The sequence below is a fragment of the Neltuma alba genome, unplaced genomic scaffold (genome assembly GCF_004799145.2).
Source record: "Neltuma alba isolate B1F8T4 unplaced genomic scaffold, ASM479914v2 tig00012263_pilon, whole genome shotgun sequence".
Taxonomy (NCBI): Eukaryota; Viridiplantae; Streptophyta; class Magnoliopsida; order Fabales; family Fabaceae; genus Neltuma; species Neltuma alba.
In genome coordinates, this window is record NW_021636789.1 from 223,766 (window position 1) to 236,211 (window position 12,446).

At 37.2% G+C, this 12,446-nt stretch overlaps 1 protein-coding gene across 1 annotated transcript; it reads left to right on the forward strand.

Annotated features, from left to right (window-relative positions):
- Positions 1–7,072: 7,072 nt before the first annotated feature.
- Positions 7,073–8,710, forward strand: LOC114725739 (lysM domain-containing GPI-anchored protein 2). The gene is made up of 4 exons (XM_028912303.1): positions 7,073–7,875; positions 7,959–8,082; positions 8,162–8,349; positions 8,446–8,710. The coding sequence occupies exons 1-4, from the start codon at positions 7,215–7,217 to the stop codon at positions 8,550–8,552; spliced, it is 1,080 nt and encodes a 359-aa protein (XP_028768136.1). The 5' UTR covers positions 7,073–7,214; the 3' UTR covers positions 8,553–8,710.
- The last annotated feature ends 3,736 nt before the right edge of the window (positions 8,711–12,446 follow it).

Sequence of the window (12,446 nt, forward strand, 5' to 3'; positions counted from 1 at the left end):
GCTGTGTCTTGGAGACACTGACGACTGCTATATTAGGCAGGACCAGACTTGGTTTGAAAGTCTTTCAATTATTTAGTATTCACACGTCATTTAATTTGTTTACATCCCATAAAATTTTCATATATTTATTTGATTCAATTTAACTTCTAGCAAGTAAGAAATAATCGAACCGGCGGCTTTGAGTATATACTTCCTTTCGTCCAAAATAACTGTTTTAAACTTCACTGTTTTATTCAAAAGCTTGGGCTGTTCTAGAAATCTAAGAATTAGTGATTTTTTTGGGCTACACTCTGATTTAACAATTATATGGATAATTATTTTAGAATTGTCTCGCTGTGTCTCTTGAGCTGGCATGGATGCTTACAATTGCCCTGTGTTTCCTGGGCGGCCGGTTTATGAACGGCCAAGTCGCCACTGAACGGTGTGTTTTGAGCATAAAACTGAAATAAAGTGCAGCATGCTGATGTATCTCCACAGTCCACTACAGTTTCTTAATTAGCACTCTACGACCTCTTCACCATCTGCATTTTTCGTCTTTGGAGTTCATCTCAATGAATTTACTCTAACACGTCTCACTTGCGGCTCATCTTCAATTTTTACCATGCTTCGCAGTAACTGCCAGGTTCAGTAGCATATAGAGAAACTGCCTTTTATTTGTATGTATATTCAGGGGTGAGTATTGGGTTATTCGATTCGGTTAATATGATAGAAATAACCAAAATAACCAAATAATCGAATAAATCATAATTCCAATACCGAACTGAAACTGTACATAGTGAACTACCTGAACCAAAATATATATTCAGTTCAGTTGGTGAGCCTGTTCATTTATTAGGTCTTTTTTTGGGTTTTTTTTAAAAAGTATTATACCAGTTTCACTAGCCCAGCCAACAAAAAAAAAAAGGTTTAAAATAGTCTAAAAGTCTAAAAATCACTCTCTCTCTTACTCTCCATAATTTGAAAATAGAAGTTCATGTGCATAGTGATTAATAAGAAGGAAGGATCTCATGTTAATTTCTGAAAAGGTTGGATGCAACTGATTAGCACAGAAGCAAGAAGCCAAATATGATTTCATTTCATAAGCAAAATTTACAGATCAACAAGAACTAAATTAAACCTCAAAAAATAACACAACAAAGTACTAACACAGAAATAAGAATCTGTGGTTAATTAATCTTTGCTCATCAAAGTCATCATCCCTTAAATGCCATAGTTCCTTCCTCTCTCCACTTGAAGCTTTCACTGCTACGTATATGAGAATAAGAACCACTAAACCCATTACCAAGGTAGTAGCTTTATTCTTGATCTGGTTTAAGAGAGAGGATGGTGCATATTCTTGTTTGCACTACCATATAGTAAAATCTGGAAAAATTCATAGAGGCATCAATTAACTGATCGGTTTCAATTAATTTTCAGAATCACTTTATCAAACATCAAACATATATACATTACGTAGCAAAAGAAACCATGATTTCATCTGCCAGTCAACATAAACATAGATCAAATGAGAAATTAAAGAGACCTCAAATTGAGAAAACATAGCAGGCCATTACAGAGAAACAATGCGAATCAATCTTATTTGCAAATAATTGGCCTGATCTTGATGCAAATCTGCTTGATTTTCAAGTCCTTTTGCTGCGCAGGCCGTGAAAATAGCCTCTACAGTTTCTTTCAAAGGAGACTCTATAAATGATTCGGCCATTCTCATCTGGAGCTTTCATAGTTTTTCCACCATTAGAACCACAGCCAGATCTACACCCACGAATAACAGCAGCGATGAGCACAAGAGCCATACCACCGATAACTAAATGCCTAACCTTAACATTTTCTTTCACGGCATCGATCGCCCTTCCTAACAAATTCTTACTACTCTCATACAAATTTCAATTATACAAAAAGGAATTACTAAGAGTTGAGGGAGGAGAAGACAGAAGTCGAGAAGGGGAGGAGGGGAGAGGCTGCAAGATTTAGGGCAAAGATTGAGTGGGTGTGGTCTGTGCAAGGGGAGCAAATTATTTTAAAATTAGGAAAGGAGAAAGATTTAAAAAAACATAAAAAATGGTTTTATTTTTGGTTATTCCGTTATAACTGAAATTTTTTTAGAGACACAAATAACTGAAAAAAATAAAAACCAAATTAATTGAATTGAAAAAATCGAATTGAATTCGGTTCGGTTCAGTTTTTGATTACGATTCGGTTCTGCTTACCCTTAATATATAATCTTGAAAATATATGTGTTCATGTAAAATTGAATGAGATATTTTGGTTGATAATTTATTCAGAGATTTAATTCTTGATGAAGTATAATGTGATTGTGTGATACATAGATAAGCCTCACTCGTGTGTATATGATATACCATCTTCTCATTTGCAGTTGCTTAATGCTTCTGAGGATATAATAATTAAATAGCAAATAATTTAAATTGCTAAATTTTCATTTTATTTAATTTAAGAATATTAATATTATCTTATTTTTAGTTTTGAATCGTAGATTATTATATTTTTTTAAAAAAAGCTAGATTATCATTATTGTAGTTTGCAGAAGAGGCTGATGTGACTAACCAATTATCAAACTGCCCGCTGAATTCGGGCCTATGGTTGCAAGCCAATTATTGCCCTGTGTTTTGGGTGATTTTGTCTTTTTGGGAAAATTTCACTTAGCTCCCCTGTAGACGTTTAATCCAAGGACCTCCAAAAGAATCTAAAATATCGCTAATGTCTTGAAAGGGTAAAATGAAATTAATTTGTAAAGGCAAAAGACCAAAATGTCCTAAAATAAGAAAAAGTTAGTATTGAAGAAAGCGAGAAGAAGTTGCCGCACTTTAGAGCCATCTCCGGGTAGTGAAGGGAGCCTATTCCAATACCATAAGCCAATTAAAAACGTAGTGGTTGACGATTATTCTGAAGTCATCTCCCTCCGCCATCACTTCAAGTCATTGTTAGAGTTTCCGGTGGAAGTATTAAATACCGTGACTTTACCACACGGTGTCGCGGCAGCGTTGTCACTAGTGTAGTAAGTTGAGATTGCTTGGCGTGGAGGTAAAATCTAAATTTTTCTTTTACAAATTGTCATGTTCTTCATCTTACTTGTTAAGCACTTGTGATCTGTGATGAGTGAATGGGTTGTGGAAATTGGTAATTGAATGACTGGTTGAGTAGTTGGAAGTAATTGGTTTGTAAGGAAAAATCTGAATAAGCGTTAAGTTTAGAAATACGAGTTACAAAATTGGTATTTAAATGTGTAAAACCCCATGTTCAACAAATTAAACTAAAGAGGATGATGATTTCTAAACTCAAAGGCATGTTCAAATTTTTTCTCATTGAAGAAGCATTTCCAACTACTCACCTAGTCATTCCAATACTAATCTCCACACACTGTTCATCCATCGCAAATCACAAGTGCTCAGCGAGTATGATGAAGAACATGACAATTTGTTGAAAAGAAAGTTTAGATTTTACCTCCCACACCAAGCAATCTCAACTTATTGCATTAGTGACGGCGCTGCCACAACATCGTATGGTAGAGTCACAATATTTCAGACTTCTACCGGAAACTCTAACAGTGACGTGGAGAGATGGTGGAGGGACGGGACCTCGAAATACTCTTCGGCCACTGCACATTTTATCATCTTATGATGGTGGAATAGGACCCCTTCATTGCCCAGAGATAGCTCTGGAGTGCGGCAACTTCTTGTCCCTTTCTTCAACACTAACTATTCTTCATTTTAGGACATTTTGATCTTTTGCCTTTATAAATTAACCTTTATTTATCCTTTCAAGACTGCAGTGACATTTCAGATTTTTTTAAAGGTTTTTGGACATTAAATGGCTGCAGTGGGTGTTAAGTGAAACTTTCCCTTGTGTTTTTTTAAACATTGGTTCATTGTCAACTGTGAGTTCCAATATTTTCTAGTGGTTTCCTGGCCAGTTCCGCTCTTGAATTGTGGGAAATTTTTGTATGCTCAACAAGTATCAGCTCACATCAACTCTGACTAATAAAAAAAATAACACATCATCCAGTTTTAATCCTAGTTGACTCTCCCCATCAACGGATTACTAATGGCGCCATTCTTTTCTATTCCCTCCTGCTTCCTTCCTCTTCAGTCACCCATGAAAGCTTGCTCCTCCATATTACATCTGCATTGTCCACACTTGTACATAATTTCAAACTCAAAAATTCCTTTTTCCCACAAAACCCCTTTTCACCACATAAGCAAACCAATACACACGCATGCCCCCATTATTATGAAGAGAATAGTGAGAAAGAAGAAACTTTTAGCTCTCCAAACAATTACCCACAAAACCCAAAAGCCCAAGGCCACGAAGGAATCAATTAAACAATGTCTAAAATTTATAAAGTTCAGAATCTGGGAATAGCCTTGAGAAGAAAATGAAAGGGAAGAAATATAAAAAAAGATGAATTCGACAACTTGGCAATGACCTTTCTCGTAACGCTGCAATTTGCAGTCGGTGCAAGAAACCAATTGATTTTTATTGGTGATGAAGGGGGTGTTGTGATATTTGCGTGAGTGTATCAAAGAAAGGATCTTATATTAATTGGGAACGTGGGAAGATAAAACCAAATTGAGCATCAATCATGGACAGGTTTTCTTATCATTATTAGGAATAGGAATGGGAATAGAAAAATCGAATGTTAGAGTTTTAACATCATAAACAGATTTTCAATGCCTTAGAGATTTAAAAATGGCCCATTAAAATCCTAAACGGAAGAATCTTTTAATGCATTGAAGCATTTAAATTGCTGAACGGAATTTTTTATAATTGTTTAATGCCTTGAAGGGTTTGAAATTCTGGTGCTTTTAAACATCTGTAATGTATTAAATGATGATTACGAAATTCAATATGGAATGCTTTCTTTTTTTTGCTTCTGACGGTTTAGATCATGTAATTAAATCATTCACTGATTTTCAACGTTCAAAAGTGACATTTTATTATCATTAAGAGGCAAGCAACGTTCAGGTCATGGAGGCTTATAACAGGGTGTTTTAGTCTAAGGCTCATGACATACAAAACTCTAAAGTTTTCGAGCTCCTCTCTCTTCCTTCTTGTGCGTTTTTCTACCTGTTGAGTTTACTATTATCTTTTGCTGTTTTGCTTACTCTGTTTTGCAGGACAAATCTGTTTAATTCTAGGAATGCCCCATCCTCATTTACTAGTAGTTGCAGAATAGTTCTTAAAGACAGCGTTTTTAGGACGTGACTAGAATTAACTGTTTCTTTGCAAGTACTACTGCCAACCGGGGGTAATCCGGGGAAAAACCAATTCACGGTCAGTGTAGTGAAAGAAGAAGGAGGAGGTGGGGTGGGAGGGTGATTGACCGTGAGAGAAAGAGAGAAGAGGAGTGGGATTGCCGGGAAGGAGGAGGACAGGAAGGTAGGGGGAGGGAAGAGAAAAGAATGATGGTGGCTGGAGAAGTCAAGCCAAGAGACGAAGATCACATTTCTAAAGCACTGTCAATGTTCCATCCGTTGATGAGAAGAGCCAGTTAGGAGTGAAATTGAACAAGGTGTTATTTTTTGATTAGTCAGAGTTTATGTGAACTGGCACACTAAGAGCATGCAAAAATTTCACTAAATTTTGATTATCCAAGTCTCTTGTCTTTCGTTTGCCCAAGGAACAAAAAACCAGACTAGGAATTAAACTGGCCTAGACAGTGGGTCAAGGATCACTGGTCGGACCAAGGTCAGATCGGGGTCAGGTCATATTAAAATAATAAAATTTAATTCACAGCATTAAAATAGAACAAAATTCACAAATAATAATCACCGAAAAAAATATAAGAAGCTACTAACAAATATATTTTAAATATACATTAGTCATTTTTTTTGCCAACAAATATACATTGATTATTTTAGATGATAATAATAATAAATATATAAAGATAAATATAATAAATAATAAATTTAAATGATGTATAAGGAGTTTGAAAAATATTTCAAAAAATAATATACGAAAAAGGATACTTATTTATTTATATTGATTGTTTTTGGATAATAATTAGTAAAGATTTGCGTTTTATAATTCCTTACATCCCAGTAATAATTTTTTTTTTCACAAAAAGGAGTATACAAATTCTCAAGTATTCAATGCACTTTCTGACCTTCTACAAGACTAGGTGTGGTTATAAAAAAAAAGCTAGCTTGAATAAACTGTTCTAGCACTCTCTTCCAAGTTTGGGCATCGGTAATTGTGGGAGCTGGTGAGAGATTGAAATTGAACGGTGATAATGAGAGAAGTAAATACGGTAGCCATTTTGAATCTAACTAGTTGATAGCCGATGAGCATCTTTCCTTTCACTCGTTCCTGGTTCTCTCACTGGTCCTCTACTCTTTTCTTTGCATCCCTTTCGATCATCCCCTCTCATCGTGTATCTCTTTACAACATGCAATATATGATGCTTCAAAACAGGTTTTCACAGCTTCTATTTCTCTTTCTTCTATTTCCTCCTCTTGTTTCTTTTATTTCCCATTCTTCTTTTTCTTCTTCTCCTATGTTCATGCATACCTCCCAAAAAAAACCGGTCAACCCACTTGACCCAACAGTTTGCTCGGTTTCATCGGTTTTTTACCGGCTCATACCGATTTTTCATGGATTGCTTGGAATCCAGTTCATACACTGAACCAGATCGGACTAATAACCGGTTCACTAATTTTTGGTCTGAACCGGCCGGTCCGGTTCGGTTTTTCGTACCATGCGTTTGCCCCCACCCTCTTTATTGTGTTATTTCCATTACCAATTGAAAGGTCCATTTGAAGCCCACGAGGCTGCATTTGGCCCTTGTCTGTGCAACAGAATCCTTTTCACCAGATTTTTTTTTTTTTTTTTGACCGGAGTTTTCACCAGATTTGAGGTTGGAACTTTTATGCGTTGGTAAAAAGAGGGAAAAAAAAAAGAAGCTTGAACTCACGCAACATTAATATAGTACTATCACCCAGAATTGGCTCCTGCTCGACGCGCCTATGTCCAATAATGCAGCCCCCCTTTTCTAAACTCGCCACTTTATACCCCAGTTTTTTAAGTCCTTGGCCGAAAAATCTCCTTTCGAAGTCTTATCCGCCATAGTCAAAGCCTTTCTCTCAGTTTCTCACTTAGATCCCGTTTGGGGCTGCGTCTTCGCTGGGCGAAACCATTCGCAGCTAATTATATAACTCTTTGTAGTTTATCTCATCCGGCTTGGAAAGGTCGAAGGAGAAATGGGCCTTGCCCGGTTATTACTGGTAATCATATTCGGTATTGCCGCCGCATCATGGGCGGTGGTGGATGGTCAGCGAGAGGCGAGGTTCAAATGCAGCTCGCAAGGTAAAACGTGTCGTTCTCTGGTGGATTATTTGTCCCCAAATGAAACCACCTTAGGCCACATTCAAAAGCTCTTCAACTTGAAGCACGTTCTGGACATAGTGGGCGCTAACGCCCTCCCCTCCACCACCCGAGGCAACCGCACCGTTAAAAAGGGCGAAATTATCAAAATCCCCTTTCAGTGCATGTGCTCCAACGGCACCGGCTTGTCCAACAAGACGCCTCGCTACACCATCCAGAAAGGCGACACGCTTTCCCACATAGCCATGGAAGTGTTCTCGCGTTTGGTCACTTACCCACAACTCCAAACGCTCAACAACATACCGGACCCTACAAAGATTCAGCCCGGCCAGAAGGTGTGGATCCCTCTCCCTTGCAGCTGCGATCAGGTGGCCGGCACCGATGCCGTCCATTATGGATATGTGGTGGCTACGGGAAACTCCTTTCCGCAGATTGCTCAACAATACGGCACCACCCTGGACACCCTTCTCGACCTCAACGGCATTTCTGATCCCAAGTCCCTTCAAGCCGGTCAAATCATCGATGTTCCCCTCAAAGGTTTCCCCTTCTTCGATTTTGTTTGAAGTTAGAGAATTATGGTGTTGAAGTGAGTGATTGAGTGTGTTGTTGTTGTGATCCAGCATGCTCCTCATCGGTGAAAAATGACTCCTTGGACTATCCTCTGCTCGTTGCAAATGGTACCGACACCTACACAGCCAATGGCTGCGTCAAGTGCAGCTGTAACTCCGCCGCCAACAACGCCACGTCAGTACCTTATCTCAAACCGTTGCGCCTTTTTACTTTTTTGCTGTTTTGACTAATGATTGACGGTCTGTGGGGCTAGATTACAATGCGAGCCATCGCAAGTCAAACCATATAGATGGGGTAAATGCCCAGCCATGCTTTGCGGAAGTTCAACCATTGGCAACATCACTTCTACAAGTACCTGCACTCGCACCATCTGTGCTTACGATGGTTATAACAACAACCGAACTATAGCCACCGCTCTTGTCAACGAGTCCACTTGTCCTGGTTAGTGCTTCCCCTATCACCAATTCTTATTACACTCTTGCCGCTTACTACCAGTTATGATGATATGCTTGTGTGTTTGCAATTGTTGTCAAACAGCTCCAACAGAATCGGGAGCATCCAGGATCAGCTTCCAGGGCTGGGGTTGGAATCATCTTTTCACGGCCCTTCACTTTATCTGCTTTTGTGTCTGTCTTTTGCAGTGAGTTGAATGCCACGTATCCTGTACCTTTATGAATTCTGAATTTTCAGGTAGAACTTAATCATTTGTGCTTGGATGTAGAAGAAATAATAAAAGAACCATTGTGTTTCACATTTACTTTATGCTACTTTTTATCGAAATGGCATCGCGGAATTGATCGAATAATCACGCCTCCTTGTTTGGTTCCTCTAATCATTACCTATAGCAAAACACTAACTGGATGTTGGGAGGTGGTTATTCTGGTAATCTGGTTTTGGAGGAGCGCTAGTTTTAGCAGTGCCCTGTTCTGGATGCAACTCGGACCAGAAACTGAGTTCACGGATAATTTAAACACAATTCGAGAAGACAGACGTGAGTTTCATGATTGCTTCAGTCACGGATAATTCTAACTATTGCCACTATTCTTAAGTGTTGCCACTATTGTTCTGTTTTATGTAAATTTATGCCGATAAGTCTCCTCAATTATGTTTATCAATTTGGTTCTGTTTCCTTGATAACAAACAAGTCACATAAGGTGGGTAGAGCGGGGTATAATTCCTTGAAGAAAGCATCTATTCTCCGTGTCCACTGCTCTGCTGTTAGCATTAGGGATTGGCTTTTTTCAGGCTTTAGCTCGTTTTACGGATCTGGAACACGCTAAAACATAGGGGGTGCTTCTACTTTGACTCAGACTGTTAAATCATTGACGTTTTACCTTGTTTTTTTTTTTTTTGTGCTGCTTATTTTGTATTGATGTGGCAGGATTCATGCTGGGGAGACTTTGAGCTGTGTGTGATATATTCTTGTGCAAGTGTTATCAAATGTCTTTTGTATCCTTATAGAGTGCATTTGTTCTTTCTTTGGCTCTTGAGGGCGTTTTGCGGAGTTCTCGGTTCTAACTTGGGTGGGTTGGAAGCATTTAAAAAGAGGGAAGAGATTTTACCTCACACGGGATATAATTACTGCGCTTCCATGCGGAGGTCTGTGTGTGTTTCAGAGTTTATCACTCCTGCAATATCAACCGACGACACTGTCATCAAAATTTATCGTTCCTGCGCGCTTGAGTACCTGCTGTTACTAATCCGCTTCTTGATTTCACATTTTATTAAATTTTTGAAGGATGTTTTTCCCAGGATTCTGAAATAAAATAGTAATTTCAATTGCTCATTTGCTTGTAGCGCTCAAAAATTACTGAATGTATTAACAAAGCAAAAAGAAAAAGAAAGAAAAGGAATTGCTATTGTCGATGTTGTGTGATTGGTTGTTTCAAATCATATTATTTGCTATCTAAAATATTCAGCTTACCAAAATGATAAGCGAGTGCTAGAGTTTGTGGTCGTAGACATCCTGGTTGGTATTAATATCTTTAATAATTCAACAACCTGATTTCTTATCCGAATGCCATGGGCTTGATTGAGTCAATTAAAATGAATTGAACTTCTAATTCAATACTGTGAAGTGATTTAAATGATTATTCTCGGGACTCTTGTTCCATCAAAGTTTTGACAGGAATAGCTGTGTGTGTGTGTTCTTTTTTTTTTTTGGGGGGGGGGGGATATAAAGGCAAGTACTAGGAAAAATGGACAACAGATTACAAAACGGGGTCAGAAGCTCGGGGTGAACAACCTAGATCTAACCGTAATCTAAGGAGAAAGCAAGCGGATCTCACATAATGGACATATCCGTGCTTGTTTCATGAGCTCTGCCAGCAAGATAGTCAGCACACTCCACCGCTTCTCTGTGAGAATAAAATAGTTTCAAGATCCCAGTTTGAGAATATTAATGATCTCCCACTAATAGTCTCACCTCTCAAAGAATGTGACGAAAGCATCTGGAAAGTTTGCTTTTGTATGCTGAATCAGACCTGAGAAGATCAATAGCGTTGGAAGTGGGCATTTGAAACGCAGATTACCGTAATGGCGTGATGCGTCTGTCTTTGAAATCAACAATGAACCGTCAAAATGAAACATAGTTATTAGTCCTGTCTTGTTTTCGGTGGTCCCCCTTAATTAAGGGTCAGTCAATATTATTTTCAAATCTTCAAAACGATGCCATTTCCTATTCCGAAAATTCAGAATGCATCCATCCTTCACTTTCTAACCTATGTTCCTGGGGTCATACATTCGTTTGAATTTGGAAATTAGAAGACGAGGAATAGCCTTTCAACTTGCTTCCACCTCAAAAAGTGTTTGCTATATTTCTATTATCAATATTTTCTAATTTGGGGACATGAAAACTCCCATTTTTCAGCTCGTTATTTATCATTGACTTTGTAATCCAATGACATTACAACTCTATTAAATAAGAAAAAAGAGCTCCCATGGCTGTGTTTCTGATTAACTACTGTACTTACTATTAATGGGAAGCACTCCTCTCCAAAGGTGCCCATCTCAAATCTTGCTTAGCTTTACTGATCATGTTGCCTCCTAACGCCAACAAACATAAAACAAGGCATTTCATCTCAAAATTATTCAGGAAAAAAAGAAAAAAAGTTTCAAGAGCCTCATACTTCCCCTCATTTGATACTGAAATCACATGCCAAGATAAATGTAAATGCATAGTTCATTTCAACTGTTCATATCATATATGAATTTGATACAACGTACCAACCTCAAGCCTTTCATCTTTAAAATTCAAACCAATACTAATAATCGGAAGGTCAACTCAATTCCCAAAATCCTATACATAGATTCTCACAACAACCGTCTAAAATCAACACTCACACCGCAATCTCGTTAACAATAACATTTCAAATTGGTTCACACTGATAGAAGCAAAATTAGCATGTTACATACTCTCATTAGAATTACAGAATTTCTCATAAACTAGGCAAATTCATACATAGGAAAATAAAATTTAGCTAGGATTTTTTTTTCTTCACCAAAACTCAGCGAATTGGACATGCAAATATTAAATATTCTTTTAAATTTAACCCACCTGATTCTATACCAAACTTGAGTTTTGTACATATTTAAAAAATATTGCCTTGTTTCTTTTGCTAGCAACAATAATACTCTTCCGGTTTTAAATATAAAACCTTTATACTAGTGTATATAAGAGTTTTATATTTAGGATCGGAATAGTACCTTCTAATCCTATCTACAATAATGATCATGAGGTTTTTCAGATACGAAATAAATTTTTAGAACAATAAAAATACTGATAATAAGGGAGGAATTTATTAGAAACTGATAATAATAAATTTTTGCTATATGCATATATCCTCCTACTAATATAATGATAATAAGGGAGGAATTTATTAAAAATTGATCAGGATTTTTTTAAGGGAGAAATTTATTAGAAATTGATAATAATTATTTTTCAAAGGAGGAATCTATAAGAAATTGACGATAATTATTCTTTCCCAACGGGTTAAATCCGGTTTGGGTTTGTGGCTTTTCCTTCCTACAGGTACGTTTTTTTTAAGACTCAAATTTGAGACCTAAAAGAATCTAACAGGAGACTAGCTTTTTGTTGGTTATTTTGATAATTAATGATTTAAACTTACGAGGCCCATAGTTCTCTCTCCATCTCTGTTTTTGCCTATAATTCGTTGCTGTTTGATGTCGCCGTAACTCCGAATAAGAGCCTGTTTGGTTAAACGGTGGGATCTCAAATAAGCCCGTTTAAATTCAAATAAGTGCTTATGAAGCATGTTTAGGGTGTTTGGATAATTTTTATAAAATCCCGATGAATTGTGATTTTAACCTTCCACTGCACTTTTAGGATAAGCAATAAGTAGTAGCTTATGCATTTGAAAAATCCCGATGAATCTTCAGTAACTAGATTTTCTCCAATCTACCCCTCATTCTAATGGTAATTATTTTAATTTTTTTAAAAAAACATACAATATGAAACTGTTTTTCTTTTAATTTTATCTAAAAGACATTTTTAAAAAAATAAGATAACGGATGACATA